The 21015-nt window shown below is 47.2% G+C and overlaps 3 protein-coding genes across 3 annotated transcripts; 2 read left to right on the forward strand and 1 right to left on the reverse strand.

Moving 5' to 3' along the window:
• Positions 1–14062: 14062 nt before the first annotated feature.
• E1B28_002111 (uncharacterized protein) lies at positions 14063–15981 on the forward strand (the record flags this gene model as incomplete). Its single annotated transcript, XM_043159024.1, has 14 exons — positions 14063–14097; positions 14146–14180; positions 14238–14398; positions 14452–14474; positions 14520–14581; positions 14643–14740; positions 14802–14851; positions 14924–14934; positions 14995–15138; positions 15202–15217; positions 15281–15323; positions 15433–15462; positions 15540–15583; positions 15645–15981. The coding sequence occupies 14 exons, from the start codon at positions 14063–14065 to the stop codon at positions 15979–15981; spliced, it is 1089 nt and encodes a 362-aa protein (XP_043002622.1).
• A 263-nt stretch (positions 15982–16244) lies between these two features.
• E1B28_002112 (uncharacterized protein) lies at positions 16245–17386 on the reverse strand (the record flags this gene model as incomplete). The annotated part of the gene is made up of 2 exons (XM_043159025.1): positions 17331–17386; positions 16245–17264 (listed from the first exon to the last, which is right to left on the reverse strand). Exon 2 carries the CDS (start codon positions 17262–17264, stop codon positions 16245–16247), a length of 1020 nt encoding a protein of 339 aa, XP_043002623.1. The 5' UTR covers positions 17331–17386.
• A 1709-nt stretch (positions 17387–19095) lies between these two features.
• On the forward strand, positions 19096–20127 carry E1B28_002113 (uncharacterized protein; the record flags this gene model as incomplete). The annotated part of the gene is made up of 1 exon (XM_043159026.1): positions 19096–20127. One exon carries the CDS (start codon positions 19096–19098, stop codon positions 20125–20127), a length of 1032 nt encoding a protein of 343 aa, XP_043002624.1.
• Between the last annotated feature and the right edge of the window lie 888 nt (positions 20128–21015).

Genomic DNA, 21015 nt, shown 5'->3' on the forward strand with positions numbered 1-21015 from the left:
TTTATTAGATAGAGTATGGAGTAGGTAGTCTGTAGTCGTTCTCCTGCGAATAAACAATCGGATCACTTTCATCTATCGATGTACGTCGGGGTGGGTATACGGGAGTGCGAATGCGATGTACGACTATGTGAAAGAGCAGGAGAATTAAAGACAGGACTGGAAACCGTCTTTGGAATTGTCGAGCACGGATATTTGTAGGCGTATGTGGAAGTTTACTCTACCATCCCAAAATGGACGATTGGTGTTGTTCAACCTACCGTATTCTACCCAGACCAAGCATTCTCGTATCGTCATTCATGGACACCAAGCTGCAAACAGCGTTCGAGGCGAAGATTCGTCGAAGAATTTCAGACAGTGATGGGGAGGGTGTTGTATATCAAATAAACACGTGGTATTAATCTCCGTTAGTCTATATAGTTACTGAATACGTACAACCACACCTCAGTGTCTAACCGTCACTGAGGTGTAAGTCGTCTTCTCTTCTTTTCCCATATTCAGAAGTACTCATCTTATCCTCTATAGTATACTCTCTTTAGGTACTATATCTTAATACAAGTGTCTAACCGTCACTGAGGTTATACTCTCTTTAGCCACTCTCTCGCACTCCGGAGCTCCGACGGACTCCGACATTTCTCCGTTCTTACACTCTATTCAACACTGCGCATCACAGAGGGATGGGTTTATCTTCTTGTAGGTAAAGAGGAATTCGTGAAGTTAGGCAGGACAAACAATCCGGAGCGAAGACTTGCGGAGCATCGACAAAACTGCCATTTGGATGAAAGTGAGCTGGTAGAGGTTTACAAGACGAAGCTCCGTTGGTGCCATCGAATGGGTTGGCTCTCGATCCCATGTCCATGCTTTCTGCTAACTAGCATCCAGAATCGATACTGCATTCTAAGCTCAAGATCGCCGGATATCAAGTGTCGACAGTACCTTGTGATTGTGAGTCCGTTCGCTTTTTTTTTGCTGTTTTGATATCCATTAACGACTTCAAAGGCAGTTTGCGACATCGAGAACGATATGACCTTCCGGCTATGTCTATCAATCAGGTTGTGAACGAAATGAAAGGGTTCATTGAAGAATATAGGGATGTATGACGAAAAGCGAACCTTGAGCTAGCTATTTTCTTGTACCCATTGTAAAATGACCAGGAGAAATGATACGAGTTCTTAGCGACAGGACTCTAACGCATCTCGCCAACGTGAAAACCTGTGAGAACCGGACCATTCAAAGTCGCTCTCAATGCAAGGGCAGTTATCGACAATCTTGACTCTTTCTTCATTCTCCAGTCCATCACTGACGTAGCACATTGCATCTGGCAGACAGTGATGGTAGAGCTTCTATATGGAAATGTCAATACTCCACCGTAGCAAACGAAAAGAATGCAACAAGAACGCTCACCTATTGCCCAAAGACACATCTTTCATTCCTCCCTTCACTAGGACTCCACAGTTCAAAGGGATCGTGATTGAGATCGTCTGGGTCCAAGACACCTGAAAGCCGCAACAAAGATCAGCTGTTGTCAAATTCTTCTGGGGGAAAACTCACACTATCTACTCATCAATGACAAGAAATCAATCGGAATCGCTACAGATCCCTCCCCACCAGCACGCTCTCCAAACAAGATAAACTTCCTACTATTATCCGCAGGCACCGTAACGAGATACCTCACCCGGACCTTCCTCTCCCCCTCACCTACAAATTTGTATTCCTTCCAACTCATTCCCTGATCGATGGAGTACGCGACGAAATCCTTAGGTTCTTCATCATTAACCACGATGAGTATCCCGCCGGAATCGCCAAACTCCCAGAGATGCGCATCTTTGTGGACTTTGTGCGATGTGAAACTACCATCTCGGGAGAGGAAGGTGTCACATTCTGTTGTATGGGAGGAGAGATTGGCCGACATTTCCGACAGCCATGATGATTCCGACGATCGATGGGGAGCTGAACGTTGCTCGTGCATCTCGACAGTCGGTGTACCCATGGACATGAAGATTACAGCTCCACAATCCAAGACAAGGATGAATCAGAAACAATGAATGCAACAAATGAGGAGGAAACAGGAAAGGACTTACCACATCCTGACATCCATATTCCTGCCCAAATACATCCACAAAAGGCGGTTTAAGAGGCTTCCAAGTACCTCCATCATTATGTGAGCCCTTTCTCTCTCTTTGACGGTCGTGTCATCCTTCCGTGATTGGATGAACAGCTTGTGTTCTGCCTACAATGACTTAAGACCCGGTTCACAGTCAGAGCGAAAGCTATTCCACTTACTCTAATCGAGTTGAGTAGCTGTCCTTGCCGTGGCTGTAGATCGTTCATCAGTTTAATGAACTTGTCGTACTTGGCTAGCTCCTTGTCAAAGACATCCTCAAACATCGCTGGTTGGACTTCGCCTAGAACCTGAAGCGGCTTTCAGGATATGTTGCCGAATATCGTCTACTTCTGCGAGCTTTTTCGCTCGTCCCACAATATCTTCTCGTTCAGATTGGAGTCGGTTCAAGTCTTCCAGAGAAACCCGGAGCTTTCGAGCATGTCCTGTAACGTCAGGAATTACCGAGGTTCCAACTGTCGCTTATATAGCCTTTGATCTGAAATGGCAATGGTTAGCGAACCGTCTAAATCAAGATAAGACGAAACTTGGAATCCTTGTCCTTGAGGTTAGCTTCAAGGTGTTTTCGGACGGTAACTGCCTTTTCGCTGGGGTACCAAAGGTTTGCAGGGATGAATGGGCCAAGTCCTATCCACAAAACGCATGTCAAAAGGGTCATTTTTGGATGTCATTTGGATAAATAGAAAGGGGAGAGATAGAGGGGGAAAGCCACAGGGCTTGTAGAAATGGCCGATGTCGATCGATAATATACAGCAGGTAGAAGAACAGCAACGTTGATCGCCAGAACGATGAGTTCATTTGCAATACACCTAAACATCATCAGGCTGGTTCCTTTTGAGAAAGCCATTGCACGGAACTCGAGGCGAACGTCAGATCAGAGAACTTGATGCCACCAGCAAGGAATGGAACCTATGGCTACAAGAAGTGTCTATCTACAGTCCAAAACGGATGTGAAACGGGAAGAAATCAAGAAACGGGGTGTATCTCAGCCCTATGTCCATTGCTAACCAAAATAACGTTGTGAACTGCCTTGATATCCTTGCTGAACCTTGCCCTTTCTTTATCCGTCTCCTTCACCCTTACTAAATCGCTCCTAGGATCCAATTCCAGGCGTTCTTCAGACAGTTGTTCGTCGCGCATGGTGTTCTTCTTGATGACTCCAACAATGATTCGGTGCTTGTCTTCAGTCTTCTCTCCCAAATAAAAGTTGCCCAAGCGTCGCACGAGCTTCCCGATGTTTTCAGAGGCACCACCAACCACCACCATTAAGCTTTTCTCAGTGCTAGGCTTGATAGCGTCATGGGGCATCCTGATGTCATCGATTTGACAGACGAGAGTGCCGTCTCTCAAAAAGTGGACAGCGGGCTTGTCGTCGACAGAGACAGGCTGAACGAGGGTGACCCACTTGTCTTTTCCAGTGCTCTTGAGACCGATTTGAAACTCGATATTCACCAGGCCCGCTTGGGAGAACCAGTATGAAGGTGGTGGAGGTGGAGGTGGAGGTGGAGGTGTAGGACAAGTAGGAGCTGCCGCCGCTTCCTCTGCCAAGTTTGCTGGTGCACTTTCAGACGTGTCTTCTCCTGCAGCATTGAGTCGGGCAAGAATAGCTGAAGGATTCTTGTTGGTAGCAGAGAAAGTAGATGCATCCCACTCTAGATCCCAAGGTGGAGCCTCTCCTGCAGGTTGAGGCATGGGTGAACGTGGTGCTGGATTCCATGTGGGTGACTGTGGATTCCATGCATCTTCTCCGGTCACTAGCATCTCAATCATCTCATCGCGTGATGGAAGGGGAGTACCAGGAACCAAAGAGTTCGACGGGACATAGCTCGCATCGATGGCCTTGAGGGTATCGACCGGGTTCCGTAGACCTTTGCGAGGGAGCCAGAATTTGTGGCTGCAACCAAGCAGACGCCAGACATTGAGGAACTTTTGCGAATTGAGTTCCACAACGTAGCTGTAGTCGAGTACATGGACAGGTTGACTTCGATGCGCCTGGAACAGATCCAGCTCTACTTTCAAAAGTAAACTGGACTTGGGCATAGGAGACCGGTCCAGAGTGACTTCCTGAACTGTACCGGTCACACCCTTGAAGTGAGAGCGGATGACCCGTACTTTCGTGCCTATCCAAGGTTCCTTCCCAACTGACATCGAGGGTCCAACACCGTAAATTCGCTCTTGAACCTTAGTTAGAGGTCGCCAGTCAACGAGCCTCATTCCACTACTACTTTCCACAACATTGTCATGGTCGAGAAGGGCGTGACATTGTAGCTTAAGCACGTAAACGCTCAGCATTAAGCGTCTACCCTCCCGCCGTTCCTGCCGTACGACATCCTTGACGATGCACTGTCTAAACGTGTAAGGACCCCGTTGCACGGCCACAGTTGCCCCCACCCAAGGTGTTGCGGTGTTCGTGGACACAATTGTCTCGGTCGAGTTGAGATAGACTTTGAACTAGACGATAATCAGTATTGTAGCTTGAGATGAAATAAAATGAAACTCACAAGGCTTCGATCAGCGTCGTCTTGAGCCACCTCCAGTATACCGTTTCTGGATGTGATGACGAGTCCTTCCTTCTCTTTCTGAATACCGCCCATAACTCGAACAAAATCTCCAGGATCGACAACTTTGCGAACCTGGCGAACAGGAAGGGCGTAATCGCCATCTTCAAAGGCAACCGTACAAGTCTGGGGCTGCTTCGGGTCTAGACGTGCATTTAAGTACTTGAATGACCCGGGGATCATACTCAAGGAGGGTTTGGACGGAAGGATCTTGTCGCCAGCAGCGAGAACCCAGTCTGCCGGATAAGCCATGGGATACTCATTAACAAGAGGATGTTTTGTTCGATTGAAATGTGCTTCAAGTCGAGGAGGAATAGTTGTCGTGGGTACGAGGGTGGAATTGGAGTAAGAGGAAACAAGGAGCCCATGAACGAAGGTTTTTCGAAGATGCTTGTACTTAGAAGCCTCGGCATCGACCAATATGGATTCTGGGAAGCTACGAGGGTCAAAAAGCTGAGGTAGAGGCCGTGTAGCAAGTCTCTTGCGCTTTCGAGAAGATCCTTCTGCCGCGTAATTGGTGTCCAGCTGTGGAACAAGCAGAATGAGGGACCTTGGGCCTCGTGTTTCTGAAACCAATCCTACGTCGCCCCCGCAGCTCCCAGACTGGATCTGGACCCATTCACCGACAGCAGCCTCACGAGGGGCAGTCCTTTTCTCTTTTGCGTTGTCTTTCAACCACTCCTTCCCACTCAATCTTCCTTTCTGCCATCCAGCTACACTTAGCCGCCCTTGGTTCAAATTGTCGGTCTCTTCGATACTTGGTAATGATAGAGTTCTGTTGATGTAACGAGCTTCTAGATAGTCTATAAATGACGGTCCTTCTGGCTCCTCTGGGTTGGGTATGCGTGCAGGCTGAGGTTCGGTTTCGTCGTGATCCTGATCATCGAGAAAACCTACAGTACGTCAGTTAGCAATAAGATACTGAAACGCAATGTAACAATACTTACCATCGAAGTCTAAATTGTCCTCGAACTCCTGGGAGTCGCTACTATCGTGTTCAGCTTAATTCCCGGTCAGCACATCGTGGGACTGCGATGAAACTGCCCAATCCGGAACAACAACTACGATGACTCGCATGGGAAACAATTCATGTCACCATCTTCCTAGAACCACCATCATCGTGAACGGTAAGTCTGCCATTCCGTTGTTTTACAGTATAGTAGCTAGTCTAGAATCGAAATAATTAAAGTATGAAACAGTATGAACATAACTGAGTGAGGAGAGATCCAAAATAGACGTTGAAGTCGACTTTTTCTTTGAAAAGTCCTAGCATATCTCACGTCGCTTGGTACTGTTACTGACCATCTTTCATCTGCTTTCTAGGTCTCGACTTGGAGGAATATTGACACCCTTCCAACGTCAGCGAACTGTTCATTGACTTTCCGACATTCACCATTACCCACTGGAGCGTACAGATTTGTACCAATCACATTGCCCCAATTCCTCTCCTACCTCTGCCGTGAACTCGTGCATTCAAGGCTTAATGAGGTCTTCCTAGGATGGCTTGCGCCATATATCCAAGGAAGCGCTCTGAAAGCCTTGATAATGCCCATTGATCGCTGTCAGGGATCGTTGCATCGCTGCCCTGATACCCGCTACCTAACTCACATTGAGGGGTAACTAGGCCATGCTGGTGTCCAGGAGAGTCATTTACAGAGGTAGATAACGATCAAAAAGGGTGGGTGGGAGGTGACGAGCAAGAGGAAAAGCAGCTTGTGCGTTCATCATTCATCCCGCTCGATTCCGAGCCCAAGGTATGCGTCGGGATTCTCTAGCTCGCATTCATCTTACTGATTATGCCGCATTAGATGTCCGTAATACACAGGAAATCAGGTGTATTGCCCTTATCCTTTCCAAATCGCCCCGCTTCTGCCAGTTCGTCATGGTCTGACTAGGATACTGGATACGTACTTGTGAACAGAGTGTAACCTTTAGGCGTAAAACCCTGCATCCTATCCATATAAATCAACGGTAAGACTATGTTGATAGTGAAGCTTACCCTGAATTGAACCTGGACGGCCACCTACCAGATCCTCAAATAGGCATCCATAACGAGTATGCCTTCACAACCCCGGAAAAATTGTCTATTGGTATACTAAGGTATGCATAGCCAGCTTAAACACATATTATAACGTGTTGATAATTTCGCTTAATTTTGGCAGATGCACGATTTGGTCAGGAGCAGCCTCATTCACAATGCCGTGGACTCAAGCAAAGGCACAAGCTGTACGATTTGGTCAAGAGCAGCCTCATTCACAATGCCGTGGACTCAAGCAAAGGCACAAGCTGCATGATTTGGTCAAGAGCAGCCTCATTCACAATGCCGTGGACTCAAGCAAAGGCACAAGCTGTACGATTTGGTCAAGAGCAGCCTCATTCACAATGCCGTGGACTCAAGCAAAGGCACAAGCTACATGATTTGGTCAAGAGCAGCCTCATTCACAATGCCGTGGACTCAAGCAAAGGCACAAGCTGCACGATTTGGTCTGGAGGCCATATTGACAATGGCGAGGATTCAAGCGAAGGGCATGAGGGACATAAGTTGTTGATATTCGGAGATAACATCTACTACAACCCCCTGAAATCGAGTCAAATTGTCTGTTTTTATTCTCATATGTGAGTGTACTCCGCCTTTACACGAATCCTCAAGAACTAATTGCCGTACATTGGGTTTCTCTGACCTCAGTATTCTCCATGCAGTCAAGGCATGATGCGATGGTCACTGGTCACAACTCAGATCGTTAAAAGCCCTCTGCCAGTCGTAATTCCGCTACCAAGCGACCATGCCCCCCAAGAAGAAAGGGAAAAAAGCTAGTGGTACGTGTTATCTCTTGTTCGTTCCCATCGATTTTCTTACCCACTTCACGCAGGTCACCCCAATGCAACGACTTCTGGAGCGACTGAAGGTACCATTCTGCCTGTCATTCATATTTCTTCGTCGTTACTGACCTCATGTCAGATGTACAACAAGTGCCTACCAAACATGGGCATAGGGCTGCTGCTGCCCCCGACTCTTCCACTGGTTTGTTCTGGCTCATTTCTGTTCTTTCTTCTTCTCACAAATTCATAGAACCTATAGGACTGTTGGTTCCACGTCCTAAAGCACGCGAAAAAAGTCATACCCTCACTCACGATGTCGTAGCTGCTTCTAAGCCGCGTCCCTATGAGGACATCTCGGTGGATCGTAAGTTCAATCGTTTATGTTTGCTCCGTTACTGTTACTTATTCAAAATCTTTGTTTTCATAGAACAGGTTCAAGAACATGTTGTCCATGCTCCCGTTGCACAGAGGGTATCGCCCTCTGTCGTTTCTATACATATAGTTTGCGCTTTGGCTTGGTTTCTCTTCGTCTGACCAAATGTCGTACTAGATTCAGCTATTTCAGATGGTCGTCAGACTACCCCTGACAAAACTTTAGAATTTTTTGGTCTCCAAAGTGTGTATCGCCCCTCGTATAGTTTATAGCAACGCTCAGATCTTCTCTCACAGACGAGGTCCCGGCCACCCCAGAACCTAATCTCCGTCGCTCTGCTAGAACCCACACTCCAAACCGCAACCGTCTCCCAGTGACGGTGATGGGAGTTGATGCACCTCTAGGACGCAAAAAGAAGGCGGCTCAGTTTGCTGATGGTGCGTTTTACTTTTGAGTATTTGAATTTCAGGCTAACTCATGCTTTCAACCCTCTGTTCTTATTCAGATTCAGATTCCGATTCTGGGGAGTTCACTTTCGATGAAATGGCAGGTGAATTGCATGCGGTGGGGTCTCGTACCGGGGACAGGTCTACTGGATCCAGTGAGCACGTTATCACTCTGTGTTTTCTTAAGTTCCTAAAGCCAGTCAAAGCTCATCCCAACCGGACGTCAAAAGGAAAAGGAAAGGAAGTTGGGAAAGTCGTAAAAGGCAAGTTCCAACTATTCCAGCTTTCATTCATCATTGACGTTATCTTTTGGCAGACGATAACGGCGATCCTTCTTTTGTTGATGTGAATGACGACGAGGAAGAGGACAAGCTCGACGACGACGAGGAGGGTAACCCTCACACTCCCAGCCCCCGACCAGCGCATACCGTCACCTTTGGTGGCAGTTCTTATGCTGATCCAGGTGATGAAGATGAGTCGATTGATGTAGAGGAAGACAGTCTAACTCGGGATGGACGACATCCCCAACCTCCAAGACGGCACGCCACAAATACTTTTGTCTGATCTCCCGACGTTCGTATCAGGCGTCAGCCCGCGCATGTCAGGAATGGCACTCTCGCAGACCTTCCAACGCCTAAACGGAAAGCCAGTAGCCGCCTTGCAAAGGATGACAAGACCAGGTGCAGAGATGTCCACGATTTTATGGTTCTGGTAAACCCAAAGGACCCCAACTCCGAGGACTACTGTCGTTTCTGCCTGTAGGTATCAAATATTCTTGTCATTAGACTGAAGCTGACTGAATTCTGGTAGTGCTGCTGGAAAAGAGGCCCGCTATGGACACGGCACAAACATGGCGACAAGACGAAACCACCTTATCGTGAAACACACCGACGTGTGGATCAAGGCATGCGATCAAATGGGGATCCACATCCACTCTACAGGCAAAGTACCCAATATCCTGCGTGCATATCGTATCGAGAGAGGACAGCAAGTTGACGACAATCTCAACCGCCAACATTTCACGCACCGCCTTTTTGTGGATGCTCTTATGGAGCTCGTTATCGCTGAGGATTTGGTAGGTACTTTAGCGACATTTCAAATCATCTGAATACTGAACTTCATTTCTCAGCCGTTTTGTCTTCTTGATTCTCCCAGGTTCAGGAACATCCTTTTGTTGCTGCGTGAAACCCTCAAACCGCATGACATTCCACATGCCACAACCATGCGGGATATGGTGATGGAGGCATGGATCGTTCACATGCACAATCTAAAAACGGATCTAAGGGTGCGAGTCTTCCGTATATCTCACCTTTCAGACGTTTTTCTCATTCATACTTCCAGGACGTCAAGGGCAAAGTTTCCTTTTCAATGGATGGGTGGTCGGATATCACCTTGTTCCCCTTCGTCACAGTCGTCACTACCTGGATTGATGAGAAAGAGGGAAATCACGGCAGGAAACAGCTTCGATTGCGATCAGAGTTGATCGGATTTTTTGGCCTTCCAGAGAGCCATACAGGGCACCATCTTGCCTTAGCGTTTATGAAGATCATCGATCGTCTTGAACTAGCTGAAAAGGTATGTCGCTCTTTTTTGACATGTTACATGTATGACATTCTCTTACATAGGTTGGCTACATCACAGTCGACAATGCTAGTAATAATGATACTATGATGTATGCAATCTCCGAACAACTTGCCGACAGAGGGGTAGACTTCAATCCTGAAGAGAATCATATCAGGTATGTATGGAACTGGTCTTGTTTGTCAATACTCCATTTTTCCTCAGACAGATGTTTCGCCCACATTGTCCACCTTGCCATCAGCGCCGCAATGGACGTCATCGAGAATACAGATCTTGCAAACAGGTACACATGGGACAGTGACCCCACTGTTCCAGATGTTGGATTATTCACTCGTTGTCGAGAACTTATCCGAGTAGTAAGTTCCCTATTTATACCTCATTGCTATCTTTGACCATGATTCAGTTGCGTTCTAGCGGGACCCGTCATGCAAGGATGCAGATTTGGGCACAGAGAACAATAGGGAAAGACCTCAAGCTGCTAAAAGACATAGTAAATAGGTGGTCTTCTTCCCATTTAATGCTAGTAAGGCTCAAGCAACTTTGTCCAGCAAGTAACAATCCACATTATGTGCTTTTTATCTTTCTGATTCCTTAACTCAGGCCATCGACCGCTTCCTCAACGATCCCACCTACCACGAGATCAAAGCCAACCAACAACTCCATAAGGCCGAATGGAGAGCGATTGAGGATGTGACCGAACTCCTTCAAATCCCTCACGCTTTCCAACAGCGTTTATCTTCTGAGCGGGTACTGACATTGTGCAAGGCTCTATCGTCATTCAACGCAATGACAGATCGGTTAGATGAACTTAGAGTGAAGTGTCCGAACGTCGCAGAGGTCATCGATGCTGCTATCGCTAAACTCAACAATTATTATGATTGTCTCATCAAAGTTCCGGCGTACTTCTTGTCTATGAGTGAGTCGCAAAGCATGACTTACCTGCCAGCACTTACTCTCCAATACAGTCGTAGTTCCCAATATTAAAATGGGATATATACAGGCTAAATACCTGCAACACTACCAAAGGATCAAGCGGGCGTTTGTGGATGTGGTCAGAGTATGGGAAGCCCTATTTTGCACCATTTGTCGTCAACTGACAAGCCATTGGCAGCAAAAGGATCTTCCTGGCGACGAGCGTAGTGCTGATCCATTTACGGGGAGTGCAACAGGCGATTGGGCCACCGATATCTTATGGGATGGTCAAAACTCCGGCTCACGACGTCCTCTCAGTGCGGAGGCCGAAGTAGATGCCTACCTTGCTGAGCCCATAACCTCTGAGGACATCTTCGAGCAGTGGGGGGTAAGTCGTTCACACCAAGGAACCGAGTTCAAGGACTGATATTCTCATTTACAGATGACTGCTACACGTTTTCCGAGAGTTTACCTTACCGCTCTCGATTATCTCCCAATTCAAGGGACATCTGTTCCATGCGAGCGGGTGTTTTCGTCCACCAAGTTGACGAAGTCGGACCTCAGGAACCTCCTTGATCCCAACATCATGGAGGCACTTCAAATTCTCAAATTTTCGTACAAACGGAATGGCCAGGTCATGCTGGAGCTTAATTTCACTGCACACCTCGATATTGAACACGAAAAAGCTGAGTTGGAGGAGTTGGCGGCCGGAACGGTGCTTTCTGAGACTCTTGGACTGGCAGAGTATGGCGAAACTTTTGGGGAGCTTCCTTTACCTACGTAGCCTGTAATTCCATAGTATAACGTGTTTTCTTGCACTACATAACATATTAACAGTCTAGCTACCCATTCTACCCATTTTTGTTGTAAAAAAAAGAGAAAAAATTTCATGAACCCATGGTTTAAACGGTTTGGGTCGGGTTCTCCGGCCCGAACCGCATCCCTCAATGGTTCCGGCGACCCGCCGGAACCCAAACCAGTACGAACCGCGCCGAACCACGCCGAACGCGCCGATGAGAACACTAGCTCTAAACAATTCAGTTAGTGTTAAGGGATGGATGAACAAAAACTAGAAAATTAAACACATACCATTCGTCATCGAGGGTTCACTAGTACTACTCATCTATCAACCATAACCATCCCTTGAGCGGCATGTAATGGCAGCTCGTTAACAGTATGACTTGCTGGAGGGAGTCTAAATGAAGTTGTTTCTGAGGTTGGCAGTGTAGCTGATATTGACAAACGATAACACAGTCCTAATCTGCCTAGTATCTTCAAGAGCCCCAACGAATTTGGGTGGACCGGGGGGCAAGGGGGCCCACCAATTAAAAAAAATGACCGGGGGTCGGTTTTCGCTGAGACGACCCCTTGGGGGACCCCCCCCTCCCTATGTAAGCTTCCCACGCACCATATATGGTAAGTACACATGTCTCTGACCTACTCTTCTATTTTTGACATCACTCGCAAATGACACTACACATTTTTTTCTCACTCTCTACCCAACCATTAATGATGACAGGTTCTGATATTGGTATTTCATTGGAGTCTATATCTTCTGAGCCTAGAATATTATATCTGTTAGCCTTTTTAAACTAAGATTTCCTGGAAATGAAATACCACAGTATCACTCCAGTGATTGACTGTTCAATGAGTCTTGATGGATGATGCTTTCGGGTATGGAATAAGGTTACAAACAGTCCCAGAGAGTTGATTACAACAACCACTCTTAGATTATATATTTATTACCCTTCAGAAACTCAGAATTGGCTCAGAATCCACAATTGGACCTTGCTAAATTGCAGATGTAGGTGGGTCTAAAAATTTTTTTCCGCCCTGCTGGCCAGACCCCCCCCCCAGGTCACAGTCAGGGAATCAAATCCATGGGCCCCCTTGCCGGGGGGACAACTTGATATTAGCAGCTATTCGATGTGGACAACAGCGGTCGATCGGTAGGATAAAAAAGACAGCGCCCGTACATGATCTTATCCAAAAATTCAGCCATTGCACTACGAGGAATATCGTAAGTGTCTAATAGCCTATGGTAGTGTTTTACTTGTGGCGATTTGATAGCGATTTGGTAACGATTGACCCTAAGCCCAGTGATGAGTCGCAAATGTGGGTGAGAGCCGAAGGGCAAAGGTATGTAACCTTGGCGGTTGCTTGGCGGCCTTGGGCGCTTATGTAAGTCACATCACATGGTGTCGCATAACGTTAACGCTGCCAGCTATTTTCGAACGCTTCCCTTCCATCGATTGTTCGGACACAGTATTGTACAAGGCAGTTTTATCTTTTGTTGAACAACATTTCATCCGACGTGCGAGATAGTTCTGAAGCCTCTCGCCGTAAACTATATGATAACGCACACGAGGATTTCATTTCATCGATACGGCATACGGGCCGGGTCACGCCTGAAGTTCGAAAAGCCTGAGCCTCTAAAGTATATTTCTGGTCATACTAAACCATCGCCCGACCCAAATCCGGACGTAACGCCTAATCAGTGAGATACCAGAGGTAAGTAGTGGACTTGGTAGAGACTGTACTGTACATGCCGCAACTTCGTGCCTGTGCTGCCGTTGAGCGCTTGAGCCCCGACAGTTTTGTTTTATTCCCACGACGGCTTGCCTTCTCCTTCCATCGCCCTTTGGACGTCTTTTCCTACACTCTCCATTCTCTCTGATCAAAGCATCAGAGCGCCCATTGCTGTCCTGGCAGTCTACTAACACTGTTCGCTTCGAGGTTGAAAATAGCTAAAATGTTCAATGAAGAGCTGATGAAGAGTTAAGAACGAAGATAAAACTGACTCACATCTATCTCACTGTGGGTAAATCTCATCCTTCCCCGTCAAGTGATATGACCCTTGTACCTTTTTCCTCCGCCGTTTCTCGACTTGTGACGAAAGAAGGGCTTGGAATGACAATCTTAATTCAGATGCGACCTCCAACTATCATCGATGGGAACGGAACTGACCTTGTCCTCCAACTTTACGAAAACTCTCCCCACGACCCACTCTTGGCCGTCGGTCTCCTCAGGGCATACCCAGTGAAATCCGTGCGCACGTTCGTGCGTCGATCAGTCCTAGTCAACTTTCATCTACGTTTATTGCTATCAAGGAACGGAAATAACCTTTTTCTTCCTCTGTCTCCCCTAAGCCACTCTCGGCACCAGCCTTTAAACGCGGCATTGTACTTGTATATAAACTTCCAGATATTTTGAGCTTACGGTTCCCCACCCTCGAAACAAATTCTGGGAGGCGATGGTCGGTAAAGCAGAACAGGCCGCTGCCATTCAGTAAGTCCTTCCTTGTTTCTCTCGGATCTATAACCTCACCGCTACCAGTTATCTCCAATTCGAAATCCAATGGTCCAGTTTGGGTACAGAATTTTCAACCCTATTTCTCTTATTTTTTTTTACTTACGACCTCGGTCTAGCCCTCCTCTTCTTTGACTACGCTTTAACCTTCCCGATGGAAGTCAAATACATCTGGGGATCCAAATTCCGCCTATCAACCGTTCTCTACATCTGGTGCCGATATGCGTTAGTTGCGAACGTACTCTATCTTCTCGCTATTGGGAATCGGCTTGGTAATAAGGTGAGCCATTCTAATTTTCCCCTTATGATTCAGCTCGCTGATTCCCCTCTTAGTTAGTAGTCTCCTTGAGCTTGCGGTAGAACCTGATCCCTGAGTATTATGTTTTGTTTTGCGAGGACAGCTGTGACGCTTGGTATAAGTTCGTCGGGGCACTCAGCGTCCTCGGTCGTGCTGCTGTCATCGGTAAGGATTTCATTTTGCTTGTCTTTCTTCCTTTGCATTTAATTCCTAAATTTCCGGTCAGTCGCATTCTCTGCTAGAACCTATGCAATATACAACCGAAACCGATGGATCCTAATCTACTTCTCATTACTAGGACTAGCTTGCATCATTCTTGACGTCGTGAGTTTCTCATCGAAGCCTTTACCTCTGTACTAACCTACAAAACCTTCCATCTTATCAGCTACATGTACCCGATCTCGCCTGCATCGCAAAACCGGAACCTATCCGTCTGTGAGTTCGTCCTCTCACTTTCTCTCCCTCTATGTATTCCTGACAACATGTGGATCTATGAAAAACCTGAAGCGGGAACGCAGGTAAGTGAAGAACCCGGGCCATTGACAACTTCACAATCTCTAATGATTCAATCTGTATAGCGAGTGGAATCTTAGCCGCGTTGATGGTCATTTTTGAATATTCGTCTGCTATTTTGACGATAATCCGATCTGTCCAAGCGTTTCGAGCGGGCGGCCCGTGGAGTAACCATAAAGGAGGATTTTTGTATCTCATATTTGAACAAGGTGAGTTTTTGAGTTTTCCTTCAACTGTTCGACATTGTCTCACGTCCCGGGTGATCTAAACAGGTGTCTTTTATTTTAGGTGAGCTAAGGCGCCCTTACCTCAAACCTCTATGATGCCTTACGGAACTGTCAAAAATAAAAGTGTCGTATCATTGACCACAACATGCACATTAGTTCTCAACTTTGTAAGTCTATTTTCAATTCCCGCTGCTTCCTGTCATCATTTCAATTTGATTGTCTAAACCCATTTACCATTCCCCGGTCGTCACTAACCGCCTTTTTTTGCTTCTCCAGATTCCCGCTGCGTCTTTACAACGTACACAGGTATGTGAGCGACCGTCCCGTCCATCTCGTCCGATTCGTGGTCCGACACTGACCGCATACGTTCTTCACGCTGACAGACAGGTGTTTACGCTCAACGCGTCTTAAACGCCTTCACTCTACCGTAAGAACTCACTTCTTCGCGATGAGGCCTCCATTTCTGATCCATCCACACTACTTACCAGGCTCTCGTGCCTGCTAACCGCACGTTTCCTCCTCTACCTCCGACATTGGGAATTCAAACACTCCCACAACATTAACACCAACAACAACAACACTCATCACGTAGACCACCATCAAACCCACACTACATCCTTCCGGGCCGCACCGGCACCGGGGGTACTATCGACGATTATAGATCTGGATGATTTTGGTTTGGATCCGAGGGTTACGCTTATGGGAAACTCGAACTTGGAGGACTCCAATACGGATTTGAACTCGGATTCAAACTCGGGTACGAATACTGATATGGACTATCAAATGTCCCCGATATCATCAATAAAGAAAGAATCTCGAGCTTAGGAAGGGAAGAACAAGCCTAGATATTCCTATTTACTAATTTATGGTTGGATATGTTGAACGGGTATTTATTATTGTACTCATTTACCACGCACTCTCGGTACTAAAGAACTTCGTAGTGCCGTTGAATATCCAGTTATTATTGAGCTATTCCTACCTACTACATGCTTTTTCGTCCCATAGAGTAACTACTTACTAGTACTATTCTATCACTACAAGCGTGAAAGCTCGTAAAAAAGGTGAGTTAAAGATAATATCTTTGCACTTCAACCCCTAAGTTGACTCCCATCATCGTCATAATCATTCAAACCACAAACCGACCCCCCATATCCTTCATCCTCTACCAAATCCTCCACCGGTACCATCGCCGAGTCCCTCGCTTGAGCTTGGCTTACACCCCCCTGTGGCAGAGGGAACTCCGGATATTGTCCCGGTCGGCCCATAGAGTACCCATACATCTCTCGGATCGGCGTTCGGACTCCTTGTAGCGAAGCAGAGTGAGGAATCGCTGGTTCCAGACCTAACGTGGGCTGTTGTAGAAGTGGCACCGTGAAAGAATCCAAAGGCTCGTCCGAAAGGCGATCCTGACTACCCCCCGATTGCCCCGACTCGCTAGAGCTTGACTCGGAGGCTACAAGAGTCGAGTGTGTAGTGGAGATAGAGGCATTAGAAGGCTGGGCGGACAGAAGTTGGGGCTGAGAGCTTGGAAATGGAAATGGTTGGGTATTTTCTTCACAGTTTCGTCCGTGGTGACCGTGTTCCACCTCATTTGCTCCATGTACCATTCCCGAAGGACTTGGCGCTCGAGGAGTCCCGGGCGGAGAGTCATCGGCGATAGCCGTCATAGCCGGCGAACTCGCTCGACTCGGGGAACCATGATACTCACCGTCATAATCGTGACCGACATCCGGAATCACCAAGTCGACCTGACGAGGCTGAGAGCAACTATCCTCAGGAACCAACTCCTGTTTAACGCACTCTTCCTCTCGTTGACTCGGCTGTGAATAAGAAGGCCACTCGGGGAGCTCGGAGTTATTGAAATCCGTGTCGATATCCTGACTTGAGCGTGGTATAACGTCGAGATTAGCCTCCAATTCTTGTCTAAACCTCGATTGGGATGAGGTCCAGGATATTTGGGAGCCTCCCGACGTCGCAAGAGTAGATACAGACTTCAAGGTAGTGGATGAGTCGGACTCGGTGTCCATTGAAGGTTCCGTATCTGCGCCGTAGCCACTCTGAGTTGATGACACCTGGGAGTAGCTGTTTTGACGGGTGATTTTGGACATCTGATAAAGTGTCGGTCAATTGAATAGTGACTGGGTTTCTGAAAGAGAGGAACCGTGAAACCTCACTATTGGCGTACTAAGGAAAGAGAAGATGGGTAGTTGACCTTTGAACGCGAACGGTGTTTTATACCAGTCTGATCCTTGAGAACACGATGCTTGGACGTTTCCTTTTCCTGCCTTATATTCTTCAGCTTAGACCAATGTGGCATGCGCAGAGGTACAAGCGAGGCGCTGGCCAAAGCATCGAACATTCATGAAAGATGTTAGAGCCACTCAGGGTCCATAAAGGGTTGATTGAGTCATTAGCGCATACTCGAAAGAACTTGAAACGTTAACTTGTTATTTGCTTGTTATAAGTTTTAGCTCATACCAGAGCGCAAAGCAGTTTATTGTGTACACGGCAATCCGTCGAATAAAAACCACGAGGGACGGTAGATCTGTCACTGCGGCGACGGTTATATTTTTCACCTGACCGTTAGCATGGTCACCATGGAGATGAGGAATTAATCAATCTCGCCTTTCTTTGAGCCAGGACGAGCCCTTTTAGGTTATGAATTATTTTCGCCCGAATAAACCAGCCAGTTTGGGTTGATGGTAACGGGAAAATGACACATTATATGTGTTGGGCGGTTTAAGTTCGAGCTCGAAGTCAAAATATCCGGCGGATATGCATAAAAATAGGACAATGTGGACCTATTTTTCTGCAAGCCTCAGAGCGGTGCGACTCTACGTTCCACGACCTGATAGAAGTTGAAGTCACAATACTACGGTCATGGCAATCCGCTCTGTATCGAAGTGGATGAAAGTTTGATGGAAGTTTGATGGAAAATGACTGGGTATCTCAACATGTCACGTGTCGGCCCGTTCTTCCCCTCCCACTTTGTCGACGCCTTCAAATCGCCTCTTGGCCCATGCAAATCTAGAAGAGGTCCCTCTATCATCTATAACAGGATTATTCACCCACTTACCTGTGTAATGGTGTCTTTTAATCGAGTAGGCGGGAGCTGTGCAAGACGATTGCTTACTCCCAAATTCTGGTGCATGGGAGATTAGACGGCACGTTGAAATGCAGAGAGGGCATTAATTGAAGTGCGTTCTTAATGTGACTGCTCGCTTTTTATCTGCTCATCTTACACCAGCAGCATAGAGAGCGCTGTTCACTGTCAAGCTTTCAAGGAACTTCAATCCAGTCTCGACCAATCCGTTATCTTTCCTCGCAGTCTCGAGTCTCGATTTCCACCGAAGATGCGAGGGTCAGTCCATAGCATGAAAACCGGCTCTTGCGGTATTCCACGACGGAGCACTCCTCCCCCCTCAAAAAGTCCGTTTCCAGCGGCAGTCGATGTCGAGCTCGCTGGTCACGACGAGGATGGCATTATACACCCGCTCCTTCCACCACCGTGGGCTTGCACCTTCGCGCGTACAAGTCACCTTTCGAATTCAGACTGACGGCTTCAAAACCCTACACAAAACGACCAACTTGAAAAAAGTTTATGAAAAGTATTGAAAATCCGAATGTGTTTTGCACATTTCCTGGTGGCTTTGCTGAAATACATTTGCTCATCTTATCGCAGTTTCCTAATATCCTTCCTGCTCAAGACGGAATAATAATCAATACTCCCAAAGCTGTTAATGGGCGCACGGTGCGGAAATAGAAACATAGCGACTTTCTCCGTCTGATGTAAACCTTGAAAGCTACTCCGAATTAGTTGAAAAATATCCCTACCGATACTTGATACTCCCGCTCTATGGCCAGGGTGTAATATTTATACGCGTTATTACCTCCCACCTATCAATATATCATATATCATCTCCCCCTTCTTCACCTACAATGGATGAACACCAACACTCGTTGCTCGACCTAGAATACAAACTCCTCCATGAGTTATCCGCCATTCACTCGAACATTAACCAACTATGCCCCATCAACTCCCTCTTCCCAGCGGAAATCCTGCAAATTATATTCACATTCTGTATGGCTCATGCAGACGCTCACGGAACCCCATCCAAACCTCACCTTTCCTTCACCCAAGTCTGTCGACACTGGCGAATTCTCGCACTTGAGATGCCTGCATTATGGTCAACCATCGACATATGCGACCCTCTGCTGGCTTCATTATACCTTTCCAGATCAGGAGATACGTTAATTTCATTATTCACCAAAAGGTCACCCACGGAATTTAATGGAACATTGGCGTTAAATGAAGTGAAGAATAGAATACGGAAGATTGATGTCCTTCTGTTCCCAAACTCCTTGGTCCGGTTGTTTTGCAATATTGCGGGTTTTCCATTCGAGTTTCCGAGTCCACGGATGGTCGATGCTCCTGGGAGCCTTTGGTTGGGAAATCTTACAGACCTCACACTATGTGTTCCAGCCATCTGTGATCCCGTCGATCTCTCTTCTCTTTATGTTGGCTCCGTGAGACGGCTGGTGCTGTCAGGCGTTCGGGTGGATTGGGGAACTACGAGTTCGGAGTTGAAGGTCCTGGATTTGAGCAGGTTACCTGACCATTTTGCGCCGACTGTGGAGGAACTGTTTGGGATATTTGATAGAGCGAAACAGTCAATTGAAGAGGTGAATTTTGAGGATTTCTTTTCTCCGGGGCCTGATGCCCTCCCTTGGACGGAGAAGATAGAAACTACTTGTCTCCGGAAACTCAGTATCTCATCGAGAGATAAAGAATTCATCCAGCAGATTGTTTTGGTCCTGACTACTGGTCCTAATACAGAGGTTGAGGTCCAACATCGAGGTGATAGGATGACGGTAGATGAAGGGAGATTGGTTTATTGCAGTGGTCGAGACTTACAAAGACACTACACGGAGGAGTCAGTGAGCCTCCTTGGATATCGTTATCCATTTTGAGCCTATGTTGGGTATAGGCTGTCTAGCCTTGGACCGCTGCGTATTCACATTTCGTGTTACAAGATGCAGTACGTGACCGTACATAGGCTGAGAATATGATGTACAATCTGAGATGTAGACTAGAGTAGTATGCTAATGATGGTGATGGGCGAAGTCCGGGGCTCTGACTGAGAACGTAGATCTGTGAGAACAAAGGGAGTTTTCAGTCAGAGAGGATCTGGTGAGTTGGAGGCGAGAAAACGACAACCCAGACTCGAAAGCCTCGGGCGCGTCGTAGTAGGAACGACGACTCACCCAGATCCCAAGCTCGAGGCTAGAGGGACATGCGCCCCACACATGCAGCGGCTCTTCCTCCTAGGCCCTCGAGGTGACTTGCCGAAATGGTGGCCGTATCCCTCCAATAGGCGTAGAACGCGTCTGATTTCCACCTACCAGATGCCTTGACTAGGTGAGGATTCACGCCCACTTTCAAATAGTGGCACGTGCCACCAATCCGAAAGGAGTGACCAGTGATCTTTGATAGGCCGTATGTTATCCAAATAGAGTTGCAGACAGAAAGAAAAGTGTCCTTAGTGAGGCATCGCCGAATGTTGAGGGACGTGTCAACATATGAAAATAGAGGTAGGGAGTTGAGAGGAATAGAGCCAACATGGTTGTAGAGCGCGTTGATAGGGTCAAGGGGATCATTGTCTTGACGCGGAACTAGAACAGTGTCACCCCGCAGTACCTCAGTCTTTGTCACCGGCAGGAATAGTCTGTAGGAACGTTGGTCGCAATGCAGCGTAAGGTCATTCACCACTGGGTGAGTGAGATGGTTGTAGTCGGTCACTTTTGAGGATGTAGGTAGGATCTCGCCGAGCCGGAGTTGACCCCAGAAAGAGCAAAGTG

The sequence above is a fragment of the Marasmius oreades genome, chromosome 10, assembly GCF_018924745.1.
Source record: "Marasmius oreades isolate 03SP1 chromosome 10, whole genome shotgun sequence".
NCBI classification, from domain to species: domain Eukaryota; kingdom Fungi; phylum Basidiomycota; class Agaricomycetes; order Agaricales; family Marasmiaceae; genus Marasmius; species Marasmius oreades.